General features: G+C 44.8%; 1 protein-coding gene and 2 long non-coding RNA genes across 5 annotated transcripts in view; 2 read left to right on the plus strand and 1 right to left on the minus strand.

Annotated features, from left to right (window-relative positions):
* ADAM22 (ADAM metallopeptidase domain 22) overlaps positions 1–26,904 on the plus strand; it is a 378,095-nt gene that overhangs the window by 101,873 nt on the left and 249,318 nt on the right. For all 3 annotated transcript variants that reach the window (XM_068235530.1, XM_068235532.1, XM_068235533.1), the window contains exon 4: positions 23,613–23,679. In XM_068235530.1, coding sequence (XP_068091631.1) covers positions 23,613–23,679 — 67 coding nt within the window. The remainder of the gene's footprint in view (positions 1–23,612; positions 23,680–26,904) is intronic.
* LOC137519591 (uncharacterized) lies at positions 3,575–4,452 on the minus strand. Its single transcript, XR_011021023.1, has 3 exons — positions 4,363–4,452; positions 3,707–3,740; positions 3,575–3,608 (listed from the first exon to the last, which is right to left on the minus strand). It is a non-coding gene; the product is annotated as an uncharacterized lncRNA (long non-coding RNA).
* Positions 9,255–10,132, plus strand: LOC137519592 (uncharacterized). Its single transcript, XR_011021024.1, has 3 exons — positions 9,255–9,344; positions 9,967–10,000; positions 10,099–10,132. It is a non-coding gene; the product is annotated as an uncharacterized lncRNA (long non-coding RNA).

A 26,904-nucleotide genomic window follows, 5' to 3' on the forward strand; every position in this document is an offset into this window, starting at 1 on the left:
AGCACCCCCAAAGCACCCCCTGGCGTGAACTGACTTCAGGCATCTAAGAGACGCTGAGTCAGTTCACAGCGGGAGCCCGAAGCAGCAGAGCAGGGCTACGGTAAGATGGCCGCCCGAAGCCCTGCTCTGCAGACTTGGAGTCTGCAGTGCAGGGCTTCGGGTGGCCATTTTCCCGTAGCCCTGCTCGCCGGGTAATGCAGGCTGCAGGCAGGAAGTCACTGAAGGAAGAGGATCGTGGGAGCTGCGCGCCACAAGGAGGTCGGGAGAGGAGGAGGTCGGAACAGGAGGTCTTCTGACTAGGTGAGTAAATGGGTTTTTCTTTTCTTTTTCAGGTGGTGCTGCTGATTGTGGTCAGAACTGCTGAGCATTGTGCATATTGTGGTCAGAACTGCTGAGCATTGTGCATATTGGGGTCAGATCTGCTGAGCATTGTGCATATTGGGGTCAGATCTGCTGAGCATTGTGCATATTGGGGTCAGATCTGCTGAGCATTGTGCATATTGGGGTCAGATCTGCTGAGCATTGTGCATATTGGGGTCAGAACTGCTGAGCATTGTGCATATTGGGGTCAGATCTGCTGAGGATTGTACATATTGGGGTCATATCTGATAACGATTGTGCATATTGGGGTCAGATCTGCTGAGGATTGTGCATATTGGGGTCATATCTGATAACGATTGTGCATATTGGGGTCATATCTGATAACGATTGTGCATATTGGGGTCATATCTGATAACGATTGTGCATATTGGGGTCATATCTGATAACGATTGTGCATATTGGGGTTATTGAACGTGTTTTTTGTTCAAATATGCTCACATTACGTGTATTTTCTTGAGAAAACCTGCACAATTATGTGAATTTTCTGGGGAAAGGGTCACCAAAACTTGGGCCCTCTGTCTTTGCGTTGCATTTTTAAAGGGAACCCGAGGTGAGAATAATATTGAGGCTACCATATTTATCTCCTTTTAAGCAATACCAGTTGCCTGGCTGCCGTGTTGGTCCTCTGCCTCTAATTCTTTCAACCATAGACCCTGAACAAGCATGCAGCAGGTCAGTGGTTTCTGACAATATTGTCAGAACTGACAAGATTAGCTGCATGCTTGTTTCTGGTGTAATTCAGTTCACTACTGCAGCCAAATAGATCAGCAGGGCTGCCAGGCAACTAGAATTGTTTAAAAGGAAATAAATATGGCAGCCACCATATCACTCTCACTCTGGGTTCAATTTAAATTACAGTTAGCCCCGCCCTCATCCAATCAGGACCACGCCCATTTTTTCGCCACAGGTTGTAGCCACACCCATTTTTTGCAGCGCTCGTCAGCTCCCCCGGAAATTGGTCCAGCACCTGCATAGCACCCCCTAAAAAAATTCCTGGAGCCGCCACTGATTGTGAGTACTGCCGGTGATTTGTGCTGGTTGGTTATCAATAACTAGAACTCTACTGTTTTGTTTTCCTGTTTGAAATTGTGTTTTTAAAGTCTCTAAATATTAGCAGAATCGAGCATGTTTTCAGCAACCACAGTGCAGAGGCAGTTATGGCAACCAGGGATGGATTTCTGCTAAGGCCATTTAGGGCTTGGCCTAGGACAGTTGCTGCACAAGGGGGTCATTAGACCTGGAAGAGGGGTTGCTCTGGATAACCCCCCCCCCTCCTCCTTTTCTCTTACTGCGTTCCCTTTAAATTTAGATGTGACAGATGTACAGTCCTGGATGAGCTTGTCTGGCAGCCTGCCTCCTACATGTTTATGACAATTAGAAAGCCGGTATTTTAGAAATTAATTAATTATTGCTATTCCTAAAGAACAGCATTATTACTGCAGTCAGATGAGGGCCCCCGCTGATAACTGTGATCTAAAATACACTTCCCATTTTTCCCCCCCTTACCTTAAGACTCCAACTCTGAGTTACGCATTGCGCTTGAAGCTGTAGGGAGATTCACTAAGATGAATAGTAAATGGTGTATGGCCAGTGACCCAAACATAGATATGTCTTAGTCGATTACAAAGGAAGGAGGCGCCCAAAGGGTGTATGTGAGTCCTTAATTACTAGATGATATATATGATAATTTGATCGGGTAAGAAGAGAATACTCTTACCTGTAGTAAAAGGTAGAAGACCACTGGGATAAAATTGAAATAATTTATTGGATAAGATAAGCTTAGCACCTTGACAACGCGTTTCGCGACACAGTCGCTTCCTCAGGTCATGTAAAGTGCACTGCAGTTGTGCGAGAGTAGTCTGGGCGCCCAGAGGACTCACATACACCCTTTGGGCGCCTCCTTCCTTTGTAATCGACTACGTGTGACCCTAGCTACTCCGCTAGGGGCTGCGCCTCTACATTCTTGTAGGACGCTTTTTTCCAGGAGCTGCGACCAATAAAGGCCGAGTGGAGACGGTCCTTCTCCACATGCACTAAAGGTGGTTGCTCTATTTGTGGCAACCCACACTTGTGAGTATATTACCTATTATTATACTTTGACCATCTTGATTTACGGTAATACACGATATCGGGCTCCTGGTGTCCCTGTGTTTTTTGTCGCTTTCTACTAGCATAGATATGTCTTAGGTATGTTTGGACAGTAATGTGTCTGTGCTCATTTGTGCTGCAAAAATCATCTTTCTACCTTTTATAGTTTTTGAGATATTAAAGTTTTCATAGAGGTCAAAAGTTCGCTCAGCTTTTGTGATGTTGTAGGGGGGCTGAGTGAACTTTTGACCTTTATGAAAACTTGAATATCTCAAAAACTATAAAAGATAGAAAGATGATTTTTGTAGCACAAATGAGCACATGCACAGCACTACCCACCCATACCAGTTTCATGCCCGTGGGTTGTTGGATGGGGGCTGGGTGATGGCATTGTTTTTAAGAAAATAAGTGCTATTATGCACAGCCGCCGCAGTAACACTGGACACTGATATGCATCCAGTTAGACTTGAGGAGCTTCTATAGTCGTCCAGATAGACTTAAGTGGTTAAGGAAAAGTCCCAATCGCTAAAAATAGGGATGATCAGTGAGATGCAAATAATGTCTCCTTGCATTAAAATTTTATGTAAATGTTATGCAGATTCAACTTGGACCAATAAAAATGAACAGGAAGCTATTCTGATTGGCCCAATCTCAAGCTGCCTATAATTTACATGAAATTTGAATACAAGGAGGAATTATTTGATTGTCCCTACTAATAAATATGGGCCTTCTTTTCTGGTAGAGGTATGCTTATCTTTGTATTTTAATGCAGTTATTTCTGCTTGCTGTACGCCAGGTCCACAGATATGGAGTAATGTGATTAGGAGGTGCTGCTTCTTGAGCATACAATACACAGTGCATCATTTAATCCTCCTTGGCACACAGAATATGTCATTTGATTCAATGCATTACCCTCTTAAACCTTCTTACCTGGCACAGACTCTGCATTGTTAAACAGTTCAATATACACACGAAGGCGGGGTTTTTTGTGAACCCAAAAGTTCTCTTTTATTCTCCACTTTTCTCTTCAGAACGCAAGTGATAAATGTAGATACGACATCAGACCTTCACATACAAATGCCTGACACGTGTTTCGCAGCCATAAGCCGCTTCCTCAGAGGCACATTGCAACAACACATCTGTCAAAAAGATACATAGATATGTACATGCCATTAGAAGCCCATGTGCAGATCAGGACAAACGGCCATACTGTAAAGTAGTATTATAACTGTCTTACCCAAAGTCTAGGTCATAGGACACACCGGATCGATCTGGAACCACAACAATAGGTATATATGGCATAAATCAATATGGTCCTACAACCTTAGTAATTCATATACACCCCTCCAATCTACATACAATACTGTGAGATAGCCAGAAGATCCACACCATGCAAACCAAGAAAATCTCCGATAGAGGAGATAGTATATCTACCTCATCTAAACCACCATGCCAAAAGCAAACCATATCAGAACAGATCACCACCAGTGCATCTATATAGCTAACCACGTGCCTAGCTACCACCTACATAAGTGTGCATGCCATATGGTAATATCACAGTGTGTCAGTATGTTTTTGCACAGGGCATACCAACCCTGCGCTTTATATCATCCATCATTACACTGGACATCACCTTATCTATATAACAGTGCATCTCTATATTATACAAGTAATCCTAGAATTCTTTAGAATCATACCACAGGGACCTAGATCCCATTTCCCATTAGTGCAGTGAGATAGACAATCCATCACCATATCTACACTGTCCATACATGTGAAGTTCATAATATACCAGTCTGGTCCCTAAGTTATATAATGCAGCCCAATATGGTGTGAAGAAAAAATATCTATGTGATACAACAGAACCATAATTCCCATAGGAAATAATAATACCTGAAGGTAGGTGCAGAGAAAAATCCTCCAAGACGTCTCCCCAGGTGAACAGGCTATGGAGATCAACTTACACCGTGCTGTAGCAGGCTTAAGAACCTCCGTACGCCAATAGCAATCAGTGGGGGGCGGGCCATGCAAGAATAGTGCCAATAGATTGGAGGTAAACCTATTCCTTCCGTCTCCCTGGTACGCACGCTAATATAGCGTGGTATATTGGAGCGCATATCTATCCGGATATTACTTCCGCATATGCGCATGGAGCTGAAACCTCCTTTCATATTAGAGCCCTCCCCGAGAGGTCATAGCCTCTGTAGTCCCACTACTACAAGTCTCGCGAGATTATGCTGCAAGACTCCTGTTGCCATGGTTACCACTCGTGCAACACGGAAGGCCCTTCATCTCCTAAAAACAGACTGTGGTCATCTCTTACCGGTATTAGAGCTATTAGAGGGACCCACAAAGGGAAATGGGAGTAGGTTCCATATGTATGCCTAAAGTTCTGTTATACAGGAAAAATAAAACTTATACAGTTCTATGTTTCCCCACTATGATGCATAGAAAATATTACGACATATGTAAGCAGTGCCACCTACTGTTCAGATCCCAGAACGAGCCAAATGTTACAATCAAAGTAGTCCCTATATATATGGAACTAGCCCACCTTAGTTAAAAAGATACCAAATAGGCCACTTACCCGGGATGCGCATGGTCTGTACATAATCAGTTTATTATTCATAAAAACATTTTATAGCTCACATAATCATTTAGCCCTGGTTTTTGATCAGCAGAAAATTTCCATATCCATTTGGTTTCTAACTGGTATAATTTTTTATCGATGTCCCCTCCTCTCAGGTTCAAATGTATTCTATCTAAAACTGCAAATCTCACAAAGTTAACATTACCCCCATGTGATTCTATCACATGTTTGGCTATAGCCGATTTTTCACCCTTTTTGCCCGCGTCATATATATGCTCATATATCCTCTCTCTAAATTCTCTTTTTGTTTTGCCTATGTAGAAGGCATCACATCTACATATTGCAATATATATTACCGCCACAGTACCGCAATTGGCATAATGCCTCAGATTTACTACAGTGTCTCTTGAGTTTATTGCCACTTTTGGCCCTTTATATATATACTGGCAATATGAACATCCCCCACATCCATAAGTCCCCCTGGTTTTACATGGTTCACCCCGATTGCTGCCTTGATAGTGGCTCTGCATTATATGGGTCCCTATGGTTTTTGCCCTTCTGAAAACTATCCGTGGATGCCTGGGTACCACTTTCCCCAGGGTCTTGTCTTGTCTCAAAATGGGCCAGTATTTGTTAAGGGCTTGTTTGATGATGGTATGTTCTCCACAATAAGTAGTAATCAGAGACAAAGAGAAATCATCTGCACATTCCCCTGGTTTTCTTTTCTTTTTTCCATACAGCAGTTTACCCCTATCCAGACTCACTGCTCGCTTGTATGCTCGTTTGAGGCTTTTTTTGGGGTATCCTCTTTGTAAAAGTCTATATTGAAGCTTTTTAGCTTCAGCCTTGAAATTCTCAAAGTCAGTGCAATTTCTCTTTAGTCTTACATATTGGGAGTATGGGATGCTTTTGATGGTGTTGTAGGGATGGGCGCTGTCTGCTCTCAGAATAGAATTTGTGGCAGTCGGTTTGCGGTATAGGGTAGTGGCTAGAGTACCATCTGCTTGCTTGATAATTTTTAAATCTAAAAACTCAAGTGTATTGCGACTATATGTGTATGTAAATTTTAAGTTCCATTCATTAATGTTGAGCCAGTTTACAAAGTCATGTAGATCATCTTCACTACCCTCCCAGACAAGGAAGATGTCGTCTATAAATCTATGCCATGTGGCTATTAGATGTATAAGATCGTAACCCTCTTCCGAAAATATCTCTTCCTCCCATCCCCCCAGGTACAGGTTTGCATAAGAAGGGGCACACGTGGTGCCCATAGCTGCTCCCTGCACCTGTCCGACAAATAAAATTGATTTTTTTTGCAGTAATGGTCGATCTCCAGCTTTTCCTTCGAAAGATATATTTGAGAGCCACCCTAGGCAAGGATAAAATTCATGAGTATCCAGAAGGATGGAATGAAATAGACATACAGGCATGTATTGATCTCGAGGAACTTCTAGCAGAAAATACTACTGACACTGCAGATATAGCTGTAGATTATACCAAATTGAGAATTAGATCTAAATTTTTCCCGAATATACAGAATTGTCATAGTATTGGGATGTTCATTGGGATTGTTATGGAAGAAATCATTAAGAACTCTAAGAGATCTACAGCTGTGTCCAACCTTAATCAGTCAGAAGAACAAGCTCTGAGGGAGATAAAAAACATGAAACATCTGACGATAAAACCATCAGATAAGGGTGGGAATTTAGTAATTATGAATAATGACGATTACGAAAGGATGTGCACAAAATTATTGCATAATCGGGACAATTACCGAAAGATCAATGGGGACATGATTCAAAAATATAAAAGGGAACTAGATGATATTCTATGTAAGGCTAAGTATGATGGCCTTATTAACGAAAAAATTTGGAAGTTCCTGAGTGTAGATTTTCCATGCACCCCGACCTTTTATTGCACACCCAAAGTACACAAGTCACTCACTGACCCGCCAGGACGACCTATTGTATCTGGCCACGGCTCCTTGACGGAAAATGTCAGCAAGTTTGTTGATGTCCATCTTATGCCCCATGTCATTAGCCTACCCTCCTATGTAAAAGATAGCTCCCACTTGTTGACCATCTCTGACGAAATGCATATATCTGAAGGCAGTCTACTTGTATCATTGGACGTGGAAGCTCTGTACAGTAGCATACCCCATGATCGGGGAGTGGCAGTAGTACAGAGATTTTTAAATAAAATGGGTACTGAACACAAAGAAATAAACCAACTTATCGTGGAGCTACTATATTTCCTTCTGACCCACAATGCATTCGTTTTTGGGGGGGCCCATTACCTCCAGGTGCAGGGAGCAGCTATGGGCACCACGTGTGCCCCTTCTTATGCAAACCTGTACCTGGGGGGATGGGAGGAAGAGATATTTTCGGAAGAGGGTTACGATCTTATACATCTAATAGCCACATGGCATAGATTTATAGACGACATCTTCCTTGTCTGGGAGGGTAGTGAAGATGATCTACATGACTTTGTAAACTGGCTCAACATTAATGAATGGAACTTAAAATTTACATACACATATAGTCGCAATACACTTGAGTTTTTAGATTTAAAAATTATCAAGCAAGCAGATGGTACTCTAGCCACTACCCTATACCGCAAACCGACTGCCACAAATTCTATTCTGAGAGCAGACAGCGCCCATCCCTACAACACCATCAAAAGCATCCCATACTCCCAATATGTAAGACTAAAGAGAAATTGCACTGACTTTGAGAATTTCAAGGCTGAAGCTAAAAAGCTTCAATATAGACTTTTACAAAGAGGATACCCCAAAAAAAGCCTCAAACGAGCATACAAGCGAGCAGTGAGTCTGGATAGGGGTAAACTGCTGTATGGAAAAAAGAAAAGAAAACCAGGGGAATGTGCAGATGATTTCTCTTTGTCTCTGATTACTACTTATTGTGGAGAACATACCATCATCAAACAAGCCCTTAACAAATACTGGCCCATTTTGAGACAAGACAAGACCCTGGGGAAAGTGGTACCCAGGCATCCACGGATAGTTTTCAGAAGGGCAAAAACCATAGGGACCCATATAATGCAGAGCCACTATCAAGGCAGCAATCGGGGTGAACCATGTAAAACCAGGGGGACTTATGGATGTGGGGGATGTTCATATTGCCAGTATATATATAAAGGGCCAAAAGTGGCAATAAACTCAAGAGACACTGTAGTAAATCTGAGGCATTATGCCAATTGCGGTACTGTGGCGGTAATATATATTGCAATATGTAGATGTGATGCCTTCTACATAGGCAAAACAAAAAGAGAATTTAGAGAGAGGATATATGAGCATATATATGACGCGGGCAAAAAGGGTGAAAAATCGGCTATAGCCAAACATGTGATAGAATCACATGGGGGTAATGTTAACTTTGTGAGATTTGCAGTTTTAGATAGAATACATTTGAACCTGAGAGGAGGGGACATCGATAAAAAATTATACCAGTTAGAAACCAAATGGATATGGAAATTTTCTGCTGATCAAAAACCAGGGCTAAATGATTATGTGAGCTATAAAATGTTTTTATGAATAATAAACTGATTATGTACAGACCATGCGCATCCCGGGTAAGTGGCCTATTTGGTATCTTTTTAACTAAGGTGGGCTAGTTCCATATATATAGGGACTACTTTGATTGTAACATTTGGCTCGTTCTGGGATCTGAACAGTAGGTGGCACTGCTTACATATGTCGTAATATTTTCTATGCATCATAGTGGGGAAACATAGAACTGTATAAGTTTTATTTTTCCTGTATAACAGAACTTTAGGCATACATATGGAACCTACTCCCATTTCCCTTTGTGGGTCCCTCTAATAGCTCTAATACCGGTAAGAGATGACCACAGTCTGTTTTTAGGAGATGAAGGGCCTTCCGTGTTGCACGAGTGGTAACCATGGCAACAGGAGTCTTGCAGCATAATCTCGCGAGACTTGTAGTAGTGGGACTACAGAGGCTATGACCTCTCGGGGAGGGCTCTAATATGAAAGGAGGTTTCAGCTCCATGCGCATATGCGGAAGTAATATCCGGATAGATATGCGCTCCAATATACCACGCTATATTAGCGTGCGTACCAGGGAGACGGAAGGAATAGGTTTACCTCCAATCTATTGGCACTATTCTTGCATGGCCCGCCCCCCACTGATTGCTATTGGCGTACGGAGGTTCTTAAGCCTGCTACAGCACGGTGTAAGTTGATCTCCATAGCCTGTTCACCTGGGGAGACGTCTTGGAGGATTTTTCTCTGCACCTACCTTCAGGTATTATTATTTCCTATGGGAATTATGGTTCTGTTGTATCACATAGATATTTTTTCTTCACACCATATTGGGCTGCATTATATAACTTAGGGACCAGACTGGTATATTATGAACTTCACATGTATGGACAGTGTAGATATGGTGATGGATTGTCTATCTCACTGCACTAATGGGAAATGGGATCTAGGTCCCTGTGGTATGATTCTAAAGAATTCTAGGATTACTTGTATAATATAGAGATGCACTGTTATATAGATAAGGTGATGTCCAGTGTAATGATGGATGATATAAAGCGCAGGGTTGGTATGCCCTGTGCAAAAACATACTGACACACTGTGATATTACCATATGGCATGCACACTTATGTAGGTGGTAGCTAGGCACGTGGTTAGCTATATAGATGCACTGGTGGTGATCTGTTCTGATATGGTTTGCTTTTGGCATGGTGGTTTAGATGAGGTAGATATACTATCTCCTCTATCGGAGATTTTCTTGGTTTGCATGGTGTGGATCTTCTGGCTATCTCACAGTATTGTATGTAGATTGGAGGGGTGTATATGAATTACTAAGGTTGTAGGACCATATTGATTTATGCCATATATACCTATTGTTGTGGTTCCAGATCGATCCGGTGTGTCCTATGACCTAGACTTTGGGTAAGACAGTTATAATACTACTTTACAGTATGGCCGTTTGTCCTGATCTGCACATGGGCTTCTAATGGCATGTACATATCTATGTATCTTTTTGACAGATGTGTTGTTGCAATGTGCCTCTGAGGAAGCGGCTTATGGCTGCGAAACACGTGTCAGGCATTTGTATGTGAAGGTCTGATGTCGTATCTACATTTATCACTTGCGTTCTGAAGAGAAAAGTGGAGAATAAAAGAGAACTTTTGGGTTCACAAAAAACCCCGCCTTCGTGTGTATATTGAACTGTTTAACATAATTGATAGGGGTGGAACCATATCACTACTTTTTATTTGTCAGTATTACAGACTCTGCATTACCGTATCATGGAATATGCAGGATCAGCGACCTATGGATGGGAGGCAGCTCTAATGCGCAGCGACGCTCCCACACACCAGCCTACACTTCTGAGTGGAGGAGATCCTGCGGCATTTTATCTACAGAGATGACTCCAGCCAGCGGTCACTCTTATGACTCTGCTCTGGATATGTTACAAACTGGGAGGAGCGGCGGAACAAAAGAAATGCCATCTATACCAGGGGCGCTGCTTGGCCCTGGCAAACTGAGCAGCCACTTGGGGCCTTGCCCATAGCAGGGGCCTCCTGTGCTGCCGTAGCCATCGAGGTAATTGCTTATTTCCTAGTTCCTACATTTTAAGTATACTGCCAGGGGCATAGCAATAGGGGGTGCAGAGGTGGCGACCGCATCGGGGCCCTTGGGCCAGAGGGGCCCCAAGGGGCCCTGCCTCAACTGCAGCATTAGCTCTCTATTGGTCCTGTGCTCATAATAATCACTTCTGTAGATACTTTGAATAGTGGTAATCATAACAAACTGCTCCATGTTCCCTTCTTGCACCTCTGTCACTGTAGTTGTTATTGGCAGGTTTTGGTGCGCTGTTTCAATTGTTATGTATAGAGTGCTTGGGGGGCCCCAATGTAAGAAGTCCAAAGAACACACCAGCCAGGTCAGGGATAAAGTTATTGAGAAATGTAAAGCAGACTTAGGCTACAAAAAGATTTCAAAGCCCTGAACATCCCACGGAGCACTGTTCAAGCGATCATTCAGAAATGGAAGGCGTATGGCACAACTGTACAGCTACCAAGTCAAGGCCATCCACCTAAACTCATAGGCCGAACAAGAAGAGCGCTGATCAGAAATGCAGTCAAGAGGCCCATGGTGACTCTGGACGAGCTGCAGAGCTCTACATCTCAGGTGGGGGAATCTGTCCATAGGACAACTATTAGTCGTGCACTGCACAAAGTTGGCCTTTATGGGAGAGTGGCAAGAAGAAAGGCATTGTTATCAGAAAAGCATAAGAAGTCCCGTTTGCAGTTTGCCACAAGCCATGTGGAGGACACAGCAAACATGTGGAAGAAGGTGCTCTGGTCAGATCAGGGCCGGATTTGTACTTTCCAGTGCCCTAGGCCTGCTGTCACCAACCGCCCCCACCACCACCACTGCCACCAAAAAATATTCTGTCCATCCCTCTGACCAGCGATCACTGGTTTGAATAGGCTCATTTCGATTGTGCTGCTCTGCCCCCCCATTCAAAAAATAATTCCTGTAATTTGAGCTCCTGCCCGAATGTGCACAGCAGCCGATAGTGTTCTGGGCATGCATACTTGAGAAATGATGCTGATGTATGACCGGTACTTGTCAAGAATGCATAACACTGTACCGGCCATGGGCAGGAGCGAGAAATTACAGGGAGCGCGAGTGGCCCGAGCATGCGCTGCTTCTTTGTCCTCTGTGCGACTGGCTGCAGTCGGAGCCACAAACAGGTGGCAGGGCAGTGCAATGGAGAGAAGCCCATCCAAAACAGAGAACCGGTATGTAGCAAACCTCCTGTCAAGACCCACTTTGGATGTTCTGTTGTAATTAGAGTGGACCTGAACTCAGAACTTCCTCTCTGCTCTAAAAGATATGCAACTACATAACCTTTAAAAACATTTCTTTGTTACAGCTGATACAAATCCTGCAATAAATCTGCAGCGTCTACTTCCTGCTTTCATGGAAGCAGCCATATTGTTAACATCCTGTGCTTTCAAATGAGCTTAGATGTTGTGGCAGTCAGGTGACACAGTGTAGAGATCAAATTACAACTTGTGATTAGACACAGATGAGGGGGAATTAGACTAAATACATACAGGGTGCATTTCTATGTTTTCCTTCTGTCCTGTGCAAGAGTTCAGCTCCACTCTAAAGCATGTGAATGACATGTATTTATATTTGCTGAAAAATCTATGTATCTCTTTTGAATGCTGAATGTACATATGGTTGTGTACATATTGACAGTATACAGGAACAAAGTATGAAAAAAACTGATTATTAGCAGAAAGCTTAGTCTTTTTCTTTTAAGCCAATAAATGGTATCACCCTGATTCAAAACGTTCTGCTTTCACTGATGGCTAAGAGGGTACAATGCTCTACTGCTACAGGAAAGTAGAAGAATACCAAACCATACACACTAGCATAGGTGTAGTAACAGCTCAGGTGACAGTTTAGCAATGAAAAGGGAAGCAAACTACATTTTTATTCTGGAAGTTCTCATAGATGGTAGGAGCTGAAGGACAGAAAATGAGTCAGGAAAGAGCTAATTGAAGCAAGGAAGAGCTCACTGCTAGCTAGGGAAAAAAAGTGAAACATTCATAAATTAGGGTTAGATAAAGTAATTAACAACTGCTGGGGTCAGTGTCTCAGCTGTAAAAGAGAAAGTGATGAAACTAGCAGAGCTCACTGATGTTTGTAAATGCCTGCATTAAAACTCAGCTGAACTTAGTTCTATCTGCTTTGTAATGTAAATCCCTGGTATTTCTCACATCCTACTGTATGTCTATTAATAGATCATCAGGTGATGGCAGATGCTGATTGAATTTATCATAACACATCAGGAAGTGAGAGAGAAAGAAGCAGGGATTGGGGAACTGTTGAATTCAGCCATTAGTGCAAAGCAGGGCGCTGGCTGGCTGCGCTGCAACGAGATGATTTACTTTGACATATGACCTCTTCTCTTTCCAAGTCCTGCCGCCCTTCTTATCTCATCTGATTTTATCGCCATGGCCTTTCTGGCCTTCCCAGAAATCCGGCCCTGGGTCAGATGCAACCAAAATGGAACTTTTTGGCCAAAATGCAAAGCGCTATGTGTGGCGGAAAACTAACACTGCACATCACTATGAACACACCATCCCCACTGTCAGATATGGTGATATGGGGCAGCATCATGCTCTGGGGGTGCTTCTCTTCAGCAGGGACAGGGAAGCTGGTCAGAGTTGATGGGAAGATGGATGGAGCCAAATACAGGGCAATCTTGGAAGAAAATCTCTTGGAGTCTGCAAAAGATGTGAGACTGGGGCGGAGGTTCACCTTCCAGCAGGACAACGACCCTAAACATAAAACCAGGGCAAGAATGGAATGGTTTAAAACAAAACATATCTGTGTTAGAATGGCCCAGTCAAAGTCCAGATCTAAATCCAATCGAGAATCTGTGGCAAGATCTGAAAACTGCTGTTCACAAACGCTGTCCATCTAATCTGACTGAGCTGGAGCTGTTTTGCACAGAAGAATGGGCAAGGATTTCAGTCTCCTAGATGTGCAAAGCTGGTAGAGACATACCCTAAAAGACTGGCAGCTGTAATTGCAGCAAAAGGTGGTTCTGAATAATTACGGACACCCCACTTTGCAGTTATTTTTTTTAAATGTGTGGAATCATGTATGATTTTCGTTCCACTTCTCACGTGTACACCACTTTGTATAGGTCTTTCACGTGGAACTCCAATAAAATTGATTCAGGTTTGTGGCAGTAATATGACATGTGGAAAACTTCAAGGGGGCCGAATACTTTTGCAAACCACTGTATCCTGTGGGGGAGTAGGGGCACCCTGGCTACCTATACTGGGGTGTCTACTTATCCTGGGGGGACATCTTGGCTACCTATTGTAAGGATCCGCTCAGCTGGCTGCACAGGCAGTCAGCTGTTTGACCATTCCTTGTGTCTGAGGGATGCAGGTCTCTGGATAAGAGACCTGGCTCTGTCTTGCAAGTTCCAGACCTGCTCTGCTGCTGAGAGATTTGCATACATTGGTTATGCAAATCATCTAGCTGCTGGCAGTATAAAGGTTGGGATCACCCACAATCCTTTGCTGGTCATTTCTTCAGGGTTTGTTGTAAACACTCCTAGAGTGTCAGCCATGCCATTTCTTGTTAAAGTTATCTTAGAGTAATTCTCGGAACTGTACTAGGCAGTTCCTAGTGCAGTTAGATTGCATATCTGTTTTGTCTGTCTGTTGCGATTGTCCTGTCCCAGCGGTGGTCGACAGGAAATCGTTCTGTTTGTCTGGGTGCTAACCGGGGCAGCGGTTGCTACCGGTAGCCCCTTCTGATCTGTCTTGCTTGGATCGCACTAGTCTTGCGCTAGCGCTGTGGATCCTTCTGATCTGTCTTGCTTGGATCGCACTAGTCTTGCGCTAGCGCTGTGGATCCTTCTGATCTGTCTTGCTTGGATCGCACTAGTCTTGCGCTAGCGCTGTGGATCCTTCTGTTCTGTTTTCCTGGATCGCACTAGCCTCTAGCGGTAGTGCTGTGGATCCTTCTGATCGGTCTTGCCTGGATCGCACTAGCCTTGCGCTAGTGCTGTGGATCCTTCTGTTCTGTTTTCCTGGATCGCACTAGCCTTTAGCGGTAGTGCTGTGGATCCTTCTGATCTGTCTTGCCTGGATCGCACTAGCCCCTAGCGGTAGTGGCTGTGGATCCTTCCTAGCTTATTCCTGTTTTCCGTTTGTCTGTCTTGTCTGATACGAACGCTTGCTGTAGGCTCGGTGAGGTAACCGTTAAGCAAGCGCTTGCGTTCTCTGTTTCGTGTTTGTCTGTCGGTGGTTAGTTAGGCGTGCTTGTCTCTGTTGTGCTTAACACGCAGAGACCGCGTTGTAAACTCGTTCGCTGTTGCGAATGAGTGCGGTGTTCGCGTTTAGTTAGCGTTTGTTATTTTCCTTATCTTCTCATTATATGATTTGCTGTGCCTTTGCTACTCTCGTCCCCTGTCTTGCTTAAGCCAAGCCTTGTGTCACCTCCGGCAATCGCCTCTCTCGCGATTGCGTTCCTACTTTGTTTCTGCTGATGTGTGTTTACCGTCGCTGGGTCGCGACTAGATTGGTGAACACATATTCATCCTGTACCTGTGCTCTTTCTCTTTAAAGAGACACTTAAGCCACAAAAAAAAATGAGTTTTACTCACCTGGGGCTTCTACCAGCCCCCTGCAGCAGTCCTGTGCCCTCACAGCCACTCACTAATCCTCTGGTCCCCCGCTGCCATCTAGTTTCGTTTTTGCCGACAGGCCCGTCAGGACTGGCCACGCGTAGCTTTTTCCACATTCCCGACTGTAATTAGCGCTATTGCGGACCGCAACGCGTACAAAAATACGCGTTCCCGCATTACGCACGCATAGATATGCGGCAACGCGTATTTTTGTACGCTTCGATAATTACAGTCGGGAATGCGGAAAAAGCTACGCATGGCCAGTCCTGACGGGCCTGTCGGCAAAAACGAAACTAGCTGGCAGCGGGGGACCAGAGGATTAGTGAGTGGCTGCAAGGGCACAGGACTGCTGCAGGGGGCTGGCAGAAGCCCCAGGTGAGTAAAACTTTTTTTTTTTTTTTTTTCTGGCTTAAGGTTCACTTTAAGGGCTGTTCAGCCCCGCATTGTCTTGATCTGTACAATCCCCATCTGGCATCTGTGGCCGTGCAGCGGTTGTACTCGTCTGCACTCCACAGCGCCATCTGCTGGTGGGAATTGCCCTCTACTGGTGCTTGCACCAAAGCTGGGTTCCCCCCTTCATACGCTTGTGGAGGATTTCCGCCGTGTCAGCACACGTCTTGTGCGCTGACCACGGAGATTATTCCGCAATTGTTACACCTATACTGGCGGGTGTCTACCTATCCTGGGGGGGGAGACATCTTCGCTGCCTGTACTGGTGGTTTCTACCTATCCTGAGGGGGGGGGGGGGGGGAGAGACATCTTGGCTGCCTATCCTGGGACGGGGGGGAGACATCTTGGCTGCCTATCCTGGGGGGGGAGACATCTTGGCTGCCTATACTGAGGGTGTCCACCTATCATGGGGGGGACATCTTGGCTACCTATACTGAGGGTGTCCACCTATCGTGGGGGGGACATCTTGGCTACCTATACTGAGGGTGTCCACCTATTATGGGGGGGACATCTTGGCTACCTATACTGAGGGTGTCCACCTATCATGGGGGGGACATCTTGGCTACCTATACTGAGGGTGTCCACCTATCATGGGGGGGACATCTTGGCTACCTATACTGAGGGTGTCCACCTATCATGGGGGGGACATCTTGGCTACCTATACTGAGGGTGTCCACCTATCATGGGGGGGGACATCTTGGCTACCTATACTGAGGGTGTCCACCTATCATGGGGGGACATCTTGGCTACCTATACTGAGGGTGTCCACCTATCATGGGGGGGACATCTTGGCTACCTATACTGGGGATTTCTACCTATCCTGGGGAGAACATCTTAGCTACCTATACTAGGGGTGGCTACCTATACTGGGGCATGCACCTTTTGGCTACCTACGTATACTGGAGGGCAGGGCTGCGCCGAGGCAGAGGCGAGAGAGGCTCCAGCCTCAAGGCAGGGTGTAGGAGGGGGCACACAACTCCGCTATCATTCCCCTATTATGATTGAAGCAGAGAGAAATAAGAAAAGAGGATAACTAGAGATTAAGGTGTTAGGGCGCCTCTTAATCTAATAGCAATCAGTGTGTGACAGCTGGGGTGGGAAGGATAGAGGGGCGCACTTTGGTGTCTCAGCCTTGGGTGCTGGAGGACCTTGTCCTGGCTCTGCTAGGGGGGGGCGGGAGGGGGGTTGGTACATGTTTGGCTACTTTTAGAAGAGGATTTAGACAAGAGACAAGACAAATAACATTTATATCACGCTTTTCTCCTGGCGGACTCAAAGCGCCAGAGCTGCAGCCACTAGGACGCGCTGTATAGGCAGTAGCAGTGTTAGGGAGACTTGCCAAAGGTCTCCTATTGAATAGGTGCAGGCAGAGCCGAGATTCGAAACCCTGGTCTCCTGTGTCAGAGGCAGAGCCCTTAACCATTACACCATCCAGCCACCATTTAGACTGCCGGCAGGTGGATGCAGGGCCACAAATTGTCGCTTGGGGCCACCAAAACCTTAGCAGCACCCCTGCAGGGAACATATAAGTATCAGGTCCCCTCAAGTTTGTAATGCGCAAAGTTATGAAGAGTTTGTGAGGCGCTTCATTAGTCAGTGTCACTTTTAGCAAAGTTATTGGACCGTGACTGAGCAGCGATTACCAGCGACTCTCTGTACACCGGACCAGAATCCCTCACCATGTGCAATCACTGACTATAATCCCAGCAATGCATTAATGTTAATGGACAAGCAATTGACTGCAGGTTATAAATGCTTAATAACCATAGCGAGCTTCATGAATGAATTATTTTACATAATGACAAATCAGGAGACAACACATCCCAGAGCACTTTGATTCTCCTGCAGATGGGCTATTAATGGGTTTGTAACATTTAAGAAGCCCACTGAGTTATACAGTATTTTAAAATATTGAAAGAGACGTATGATCTATGAAGCGATATTATCGGATCCGTGGAAGAACTGCAGAGGAGGGGGGGATGGGCACAAGTGGAGCAAAGAGACAAAGGCGGCGGGCACATGAGGGGCGACGGATCGAATGGGAATGCCAGAGCAATGTACACCCATGTATAATCATGGCTGGATTTCAGGCAAGGCCACCACGGCCATGGCCTAGGGCACAAGGAAAGTAAGAGGGTGGGCTGTGAGCAACAGCATGGTGGTGTAACCTTCCCAAAAGAGGGTTCCATAATACTAAAGCATTACTATGTGTGTGGCGCCTTTAAGACTAAGTATCAAGTTGCTAGAACCAAAGTGGCGCATGAGAAGGGAAAGTAAGCGAAAGAAAGGTTGCTTAGTCAGTTGCTAGGTGACCGCAGTATGCAAAGTAGGGGAATTTGCTGGAACTTTCCAGAGCCCCGCATGGCCTGTCAGAGATACACAGCGCAGGGGGCAGAGTCTAGAGGGGTGTAACCGGAGGGAACTGGTGAGAGCCAGAGCAGAGCGGGAGAGAGCGTAGATGAGAGAGGACTTGAAGCCAGGAGCGAGCGGTGCGGAGCAGGGTGGGAGGCCGGAGGTGGCAGACCCGGACCAACCCTGACCTAAAGACATTCACAGTCAGATGAGTATAGGCCTGAGAGCCAAACCTAAGCCACAAAGTGTGTACAGTTAGTAGCCAGTGTCCAGCGTAAGCTTGCTGATGATGGCAACCTAGAACCTGGAGAGGCCCAAATTCTGTCCCTGAGTGTTATTGCTAAAGACTGCCTATGTGAGAGAGCTGTACAGTCACAGAGACATTGTGCTGAGAATACAGTTGTTTGTGCAGAAGAAAGCTGCTGATATAAAGTGAGACAAGTTGCTATTGATTATAAAAAGTCCAGGCCCTACTGTCACGGAGAGACATTCATAGCCTCCATAGAGTATCCTGCTGAGCTGACACAGCCCCCGCTTGCATATGGTCCTGTTACATAGAGACATTATTCTTTTCAAGTCCTTTTCAAGTCAAGAGTTAAACTTCATATGTTGTTCAGTTGATGTGTTCTGCATAATTACAAAAAGTCTTATATCTAAAGAGAACCTGTCAGTATTATGAAGCTCAATGGAAGAGGAGGAGTTATAGTGCATCTTGTTGATATTAAAGTATACTGCAGGTGATACCTGATCAAGATACAGAGTCAACTAAGTTGGAATACAATTGTTGTAACTTTGCAAAGTTCAGAGCGTATTCAGCCTTAAAGTAAAAGTACACTTAAAGAGGGTCTATTGTAGGAGGGTGGTGTTGATCGTATAGAGGGGATGCATCGGTCACTTTATATTTTATTTTGTTTATCTTTATTTTGTTTTAACCCTTTTTGATTATTTGATTTATATTTTATTTTGTTGTTTTGGGAGGCCCAATCCAGAGGGGAGGTATTAAGAGTAAAGTGTATTGAGTGCCACAAGTACAACCTAAAGAGTCTAAAGGATCCTTGAGCAAGGTGAATGCCCTGATTGGACCAACCAACGAACTATCAACGATTCAGTACCATATTGCGAACTGTCATGAGTTTCCCCCAAGGTTTTGCTGAGCAATATAGCTTGGGCTTGGTTGCAAGGGACTGAGAACTGATTAGGTATTGGACTGAATTGCTCAGTAGACCAACCCTTTCCCCAGCCCATGCCCAACAATGGTACTGTGATCTGTATATGCTGTAAAGTGGTTGATTGTTGTACAAGAAGACCTATTGTAGCTCATTTTAATTTGTATGTAACAGTTTCTTCCGCAGGTTTTACCGGTGCACTGGCTGTGAGGACTAGAGAATGAGTATTATTGACCTTTGATGTGCAAGGGAGATGTGTTGTGACATTGAACTGTTTTGGCCTGATTGCATCTACCGTGACCACTGTTAGGTTACGAATAAATCTTTGATAATCTCATCGGAGTCATTGTCTGGTGGATTCCCCTCAGCTGGACCCTGGTGCTAACGGATCATACGGGTTACAGTGGCAGTAGCAGTTAGCCTGCCGAACATTTGTCCTGCTATACAGAGTTCGCACATAGCAGTGGGCGGATACCAACAGCCGAATCTGGCACTCTGGGGATGAAGGGACAGCGAACGGGCACTTATAGTGATCTCTGAGCTGCCTGTCACTCACTGAATGTGCCGCTTGCCAAGGAGCTTACAATCTAATTCCAGCCATCATGTCACTAACTGTGCTCAGAGGAGCCCATATTCTAATGCCTGCCGTGTTGGGGGAGGAGCTTAGGATGCGATCAGTCTAGGGGCAGCTGGTGATAGTGGGCCTTAATAAGTACAAATACGACCTTGTGTATAATACTTGGAGGAAGGTTCCCCAAAGGATATGTAATGAATATAAAACGTTATAAAAAGTCAAGAAAAACGTACCCCAAGATGACTGACACAAGATACAAAAATCATTTTATTCTAAAACAATGTGGACAAATTTATATTTTTTAAAGACAAGCAATTTTATTCATTAAATTACATCCAGTAACGTTCTTTTCCTAATAGCTCCCGAACATGCCCTTAAAGAAGGGGTCTCAAACTCAATTTACCTGGGGGCCGCAGGAGGCAAAGTCTGGATGAGGCTGGGCCGCATAAGGGATTTCACAATCGCGGCGCATCGCCACCTCTGCCCGCCCCTCTCACTCTTCCTTCACAGAGAGGGGCGGGGAGAGGCAGCGATCCGTGCGGCGATTGACGTCAGGAGGGGCAGGGCTGAAGCTGAAAGCTCTGCCACTTCCAGGAAATGCCGGCGGATTGCCGGCGATTTAGGGGCTCTGCAGCCCTCGTTTAGTGGCGGGGATGCGGCGGATTACTTGGGAGCACTGAAGCGAGCTATAAGGAAGCTTTTGCCGGCGAGGGCCACAAAATATTGTATCAAGGGCCGCAAATGGCCCGCGGGCCGCGAGTTTGAGACCCCTGCCTTCACCTCCCTGCCGGTTATCCCGAGCTCAGCTCGGGGTAACCTGCCGCGGAGGATTCCTCAGGCCCTGCTGAGCCGATTTGCATAATTTTTTTTTTTTGTTACACGCAGCTAGCACTTTGCTAGCTGAGTGTAACTTACGATCGCCGCCGCTCCGCGCCGATTCGCCGCAACCCGCCGCATCAGAGGGTGCCCCCCCCCCCCCCCGAGACCCGTGCGCTGCCTGGCCAATCAGTGCCAGGCAGCGTCGAGGGGTGGTTCGGGACTCCCTCTGACGTCACGACGTCGATGACGTCGGTGACGTCATCGCGCCCGTTGCCATGGCGACGGGGGAAGCCCTCCTCGAAATCCCGTTCAGAACGGGATTTCCGGATGGGTATATGCGCCGGCGGCGATTGGCGCATTCTGGGGGACGCCGCAGGGAGGGGGGAAGCATGTAGCTAGCGTTAGGCTAGCTACATGCTAAAAAAAAAAAAAAAAATGCCAAAAAACACCCTCCCTGCCGTGCGCAGCAATTTTTTATAACGGCAGGGAGGTTAAAGGATACCTTTATCTGACTGATTGTAACAAATTAAAAAATATTACCAATGTACCACACGCCTATGTTCAATTTTTTTTTTTTAATGATAAAAATGATTTGAAACTGAGAACATTTCTAGGGTGTGTATATTAATAAATTGACAATCTAACACACACCATGCAATCTTTAGAAAAATTGAATAATAATTTCCAGCAGTCCAGATTAATAAAAATCATCGACCGAAAAAAAACGAGAAATCCGATCAGATTTTTCAATTTTTATCAATCCGGAATGCTGGAAATTTTTCTTCAATTTTTCCAAAGATTGTATGGTGTGTGTTAGATTAATTTATTAATATACACACCCTAGCACTTTTCTCAGAGTTTCCAATTATTTTTATCATAATTGGGGAGAAATTAAACATAGGTGTGTGGTGCATTGGTCATATTTTTGAAATGTTACAATCCGTCAGCAAAATTGATTGCAATTCTTAAATTTAATAGATATTTTAAAACAATTGTATGGTGTGTGTGGCCACCTCTAGACAGTGTGTAATATTGTCATGGCATTATGGGAAATGTAGTCCTGTGTCCAGTAAACAGTTGATACTCTGTTGCTAGGACAACAGGTTTGAAAAGATATCAGCTTATTAAAAAATATATATATATATTGGTATTTGCAGTCTTTTTTGTAAGGATGTAAAGGAAACATTACATTATGAAAATCCCTTTGCAGCAGAAGCACATACCTAAAATGGCAATATTTTAATAAAATCTATATTTCCCCCTAATGTAGAGAAACTGTAGTGAAAATAACATAATGAACACAATTGCTTATTTTTTCTTTTTTACAATATTCATTTGTAAATGATTATAAATTATTTAGTCAGTGTTTGCCAATTGTAAAATCTGTCCCCTCCCTGATTTACTTACTGATGTTTATCACAGGCGGCAACATCTTTAGTCCTGCCAGGTACAGCTCTGCAAAATGTTTGTTTACTGATCGCGCTAAAGCCAATAGAAAATATACCTTGTCTTCTAAAATGCTGGAGGAGGGGGGAGGGGACCGATGCAGGCGGAATTCATCATAATAAACAGCCTTGGCTGAGCCTCAGTCAGAGGGTGGGGTGGCATACTACTATACAGCAATATATAGAAGTAGGAAGTGATTCTGACTGTAATTACCGTAAAAGTGGATATCCTGAATAATTCACTACATTCTACAGATTCCACTACAGTGTCTCTGTCATGGAAATAAATATGCACTGCAAGTTTCTTGTAATGGATCCTTGTCTTTAAGGGAATCTGAAGTGAAAATAAACTTATGAGATCATAAATTATATGTGTTATACAGCTAAGAAATAGAACATTAGTAGCAAAGAAATAAGTCATATATTGTTTCCAGTACAGGAAAAGTTAAAGTGTACCAGAGATGAAGTAACTTAAAAGATTTATACCTACCTGGGGCCTATTCCAGCCCCATCCGCACGGATCGCTCCCACGCCGGCAACCTCAGCCTTCTCCTGCGCCGGTAACTGGTGCCGTAACTTCGGCCAGCCGTGGCCAGTCTGAGCATGCGCAGATCACTCCCTCCATCTCGCTCTGGCAGGGAATAGTACCGCACCTGCGCAGTACTAGTCTCTGCCGGAGAGGGCGCACTGCGCATGCTCAGACTGGCCACGGCTGGCCGAAGTTACGGCACCCGGTACCGGCGCAGGAGAAGGCTGAGGTTGGCGGTGTCGGAGCGATCTTTGCAGATGGGGCTGGAATAGGCCCCAGGTATGTATAAATCTTTTAAGTTACTTCATCTCTGGTACACTTTAAGAAACTTCAGTTGTTATCTATGCAAAAGATCACCTTTGAGCTCCACAACCAAATTGGTCGCTGATTTCTGGAGCACTATACATCAAAGAAACAGCGACAGACAGCTTCAGATAAGGTTCAGTGAGAAGGGAAGTTCAAAGGGTCAAACTACACTGTATTTTAAACTAGTAAACAGAGCAAACTGCAAATATGACAATATGATGCAATGCTATAAAACCGCTATATAACTGAAAATAAAAATATGATACTATTTTCTTTGCTACTATTGTTCTGTTTCTTAGCTGCACTTCACATACAATTCATTATTTCATAAGTTTTTTTTTTTCACTTCCGTGTCACTTTAAGAGCCAGTTTAGGTGGATTGATGCCGGCATCCATTATTGCCGGGATCCACCACGTTGTGTATTGAGTAGAAGCGTTCATCTCACGTCGGTTGCTGTGGGATTGCTCAGGCGCCGCGGTTGCGTTTTACGAGACTCTGCGTGCAGCTTCTAGAGTCGGAAGCGTTTGCAGTTATCAATGGACAAACAATTGCAAATGCTTTTCTGCCCTGTAGCAGAAAATCGTTTGGCCACGGCGAAACCAGCCGTCCGTGTGAACGGGACCTTACTATTGACTAGTTACTGGTTGCCGCTTACTAACTATATTCCAATATTTTCTCTCTTGCAGTGACCTGCTGTCCTCAAGCTATGTGGAAAGACACATCACGCATGAGGGGAATACAGTAGAAACCAAGGTAAATCTGTTTCACCTTATTGATGATAATGTGTATACAAAATAATAATTTGTATGGGGAGGCTGGGGAGGGGAGGACTGACCTTTAGGCCTCTTTCACAGTGGGACGGTGCGTTTGATGCGACGTTAAAGTCGCACAACGTGCCCCTAACGCAGCGCATGTAGGTTATAAAATTGGATGTTATTTTGCACTGCATTATGTGTCTCTTGGTGCGCCGTTTTCGTTGCATGCTGATGGAACAAAAACGGCGCATGCGTTACATTAAAAAAAAACACATTACTGATCATGTGCAACACACATAATGCAGCAAATGTATTGCTAAATGCAATGTGTGCACTGTGAATGTCGCACAGACTTTGCATTGCCGTGCGTTAGTCTGCGTTTTCTAACGTGCCACTTTAACGTCACACTGTGAAAGAGGCCTTAGGGATGAGCAGCCAAATTCAACAGGGATTCCGAATTCTGATTTTTGCATCAAATTCCGACTCTATTTCTGAGATTTGTATTGAAGTCAATACCACCGTCTTCTGAGGTTCATTGCCAAGCCCCCAAAAATGCATTCTTCACCAAATTTGCCAGGTATCTTAGGGAGAATAGTGGGAACAAGTACAAAAACAAAATTCCAAAAAGTCCTTGTAGTTTTTGAGAAAATCCATCTTGAAAGGTTCATAGAAAAAAAAATGTTTTCAAAGTCGGTAAAATTACATTTTGCGTACTTATATTAGAGTCAATACTGCTGAATTCCATTGTTAAAGAGAACCCGAGCTGGGTTTGAAGAATGTGATCTGAATACAGAGGCTGGATCTGCCTATACAGCCCAGCCTCTGTTGGTATTCCAAACCCCCCTAATGTCCCCCTGCACTCTGAAATCAGACATAGATCACAGCTGCGCTGTGTGGCTGTGTTTACATCTGTAGTTTCAGTCTCGGCTGCTCCCCCGCCTCCTGCAGAGCTCCAGTCCCTGCCCCCCTCCTAGGTTTGAGCTGAAATTTTCGTAATTTCGCATTACTATAATTACGCATGCGAAATTTGCGATTACGATGCGAAATTAGCGTAGCGAAATTGCCATTAAAATCGTAATTGAAAATACCGTAAGCGTAATTTTCAACGCGAAATTTCGCGTTTCGTTCATGCCGTAATTTCGCATTAAACGCTACCGTAATTTCGCGTTAAACCGTAACGCTCCGTATAATATAAAAAAGCCGCCGACTTTAAGGGTTAATAGCAAAGCCCCCTTAAATGCTAAGAGCCTCAAATTTGGAGAATATATTAAGGAGATCAGGAGGAATAAGAGGAAAACATTTTTTTTCAAAAAGACCTTATAGTTTTTGAGAAAATCGATGTTAAAGTTTCAAAGTAAAAATGTATACATTTAAAAACCCGCCGACTTTAACGGTTAATAGCAAAGCCTGCTTAAAGTTTAGGAACACCAAATTCCTAGGGTATATTAAGGGGATCAGTGGGAATAAGAGGAAATTTTTTTTTTTCAAAAACACCTTATAGTTTTTGAGAAAATCGATTTTTAAGTTTCAAGGGCAAAAATGTCTTTTAAATGCGGAAAATGTCAGTTTTTTTTGCACAGGTAACAATAGTGTATTATTTTCATAGATTCCCCCAAGTGGGAAGAGTTTTACTTACTTCGTTCTGAGTGTGGGAAATATAAAAAAAAACCGACGTGGGGTCCCCCCTCCCAGACCTCTTTAACCCCTTGTCCCCCATGCAGGCTGGGATAGCCAGAATGCGGAGCACCGGCCGCGTGGGGCTCCGCACCCTGACTATACCAGCCCGCATGGTCCATGGATTGGGGGGTCTCGGAAGGGGAGGGGCAGCCAAGCTTTCCCCTCCCCCTCCGAGCCCTTGTCCAATCCAAGGACAAGGGGCTCTTCTCCACCTCCGATGGGCGGTGGAGGTGGAGGCCGCGATTTCCTGGGTGGGGGGTTCATGGTGGAATCTGGGAGTCCCCTTTAAAAAGGGGTCCCCCAGATGCCCACCCCCCTCCCAGGAGAAATGAGTATAGAGGTACTTGTAGTACCCCTTACCCATTTCCTTTAAGAGTTAAAAGTAAATAAACACACAAACACATAGAAAAAGTATTTTAATTGAACAAAAAACATAACCACGAAAAAAGTCCTTTAATATTCTTAATTAACTATTAATACTTACCTGTCCCTTTAAATAAATGATCCCACGCAATATCCTCGGAAATGTTCTATCAGTTACAATGTAACAAAGTTATTACAATATAACAACTTTGTTACATTGTAACTACGCCGCACCCGACGTCACTCACCGCCGCCGCCGCCGCCGCGTCTGCGCTGCAGGACCCGACAGAGCTCTGAGCTATAGCTCAGAGCTCTCGAAAGCATCTTTGTATTTGGGCTCCAAGGAGCCCCATTGGTCCTTAGCAGACCAATGGGGTTCCTTCTGATTTGAAGGAACCCCATTGGTCTGCTAAGGACCAATGGGGCTCCTTGGAGCCCAAATACAAAGATGCTTTAGAGAGCTCTGAGCTATATAGCTCAGAGCTCTGTCGGGTCCGTGCAGGACGCTAAGTCCCCGCCGGCTCCGCTGCCCTCCCCGCCTCTCCCACATGTCACCCACATGTCACCCACATGTGGGTGACATGTGGGTGACAGATGTGGGCGGGGTGGACAGCGGGAGCTGCGGGGACTTAGCGTCCTGCACGGACGCGTATGCGGCGGCTGAGCGGCGAGTGGCGTCGGGTGCGGCGTAGTTACAATGTAACAAAGTTGTTACATAATAACTTTGTTACATTGTAACTGATAGAACATTTCCGAGGATATTGCGTGGGATCATTTATTTAAAGGGACAGGTAAGTATTAATGGTTAATTAAGAAGAATATTAAAGGACTTTTTTCGTGGTTATGTTTTTTGTTCAATTAAAATACTTTTTCTATGTGTTTGTGTGTTTTATTTACTTTTAACTCTTAAAGGAAATGGGTAAGGGGTACTACAAGTACCTCTATACTCATTTCTCCTGGGAGGGGGGTGGGCATCTGGGGGACCCCTTTTTAAAGGGGACTCCCAGATTCCACCATGAACCCCCCCACCCAGGAAATCGCGGCCTCCACCTCCACCGCCCATCGGAGGTGGAGAAGAGCCCCTTGTCCTTGGATTGGACAAGGGCTCGGAGGGGGAGGGGAAAGCTTGGCTGCCCCTCCCCTTCCGAGACCCCCCAATCCATGGACCATGCGGGCTGGTATA

Source organism: Hyperolius riggenbachi, chromosome 5 (genome assembly GCF_040937935.1).
Source record: "Hyperolius riggenbachi isolate aHypRig1 chromosome 5, aHypRig1.pri, whole genome shotgun sequence".
Taxonomy (NCBI): domain Eukaryota; kingdom Metazoa; phylum Chordata; class Amphibia; order Anura; family Hyperoliidae; genus Hyperolius; species Hyperolius riggenbachi.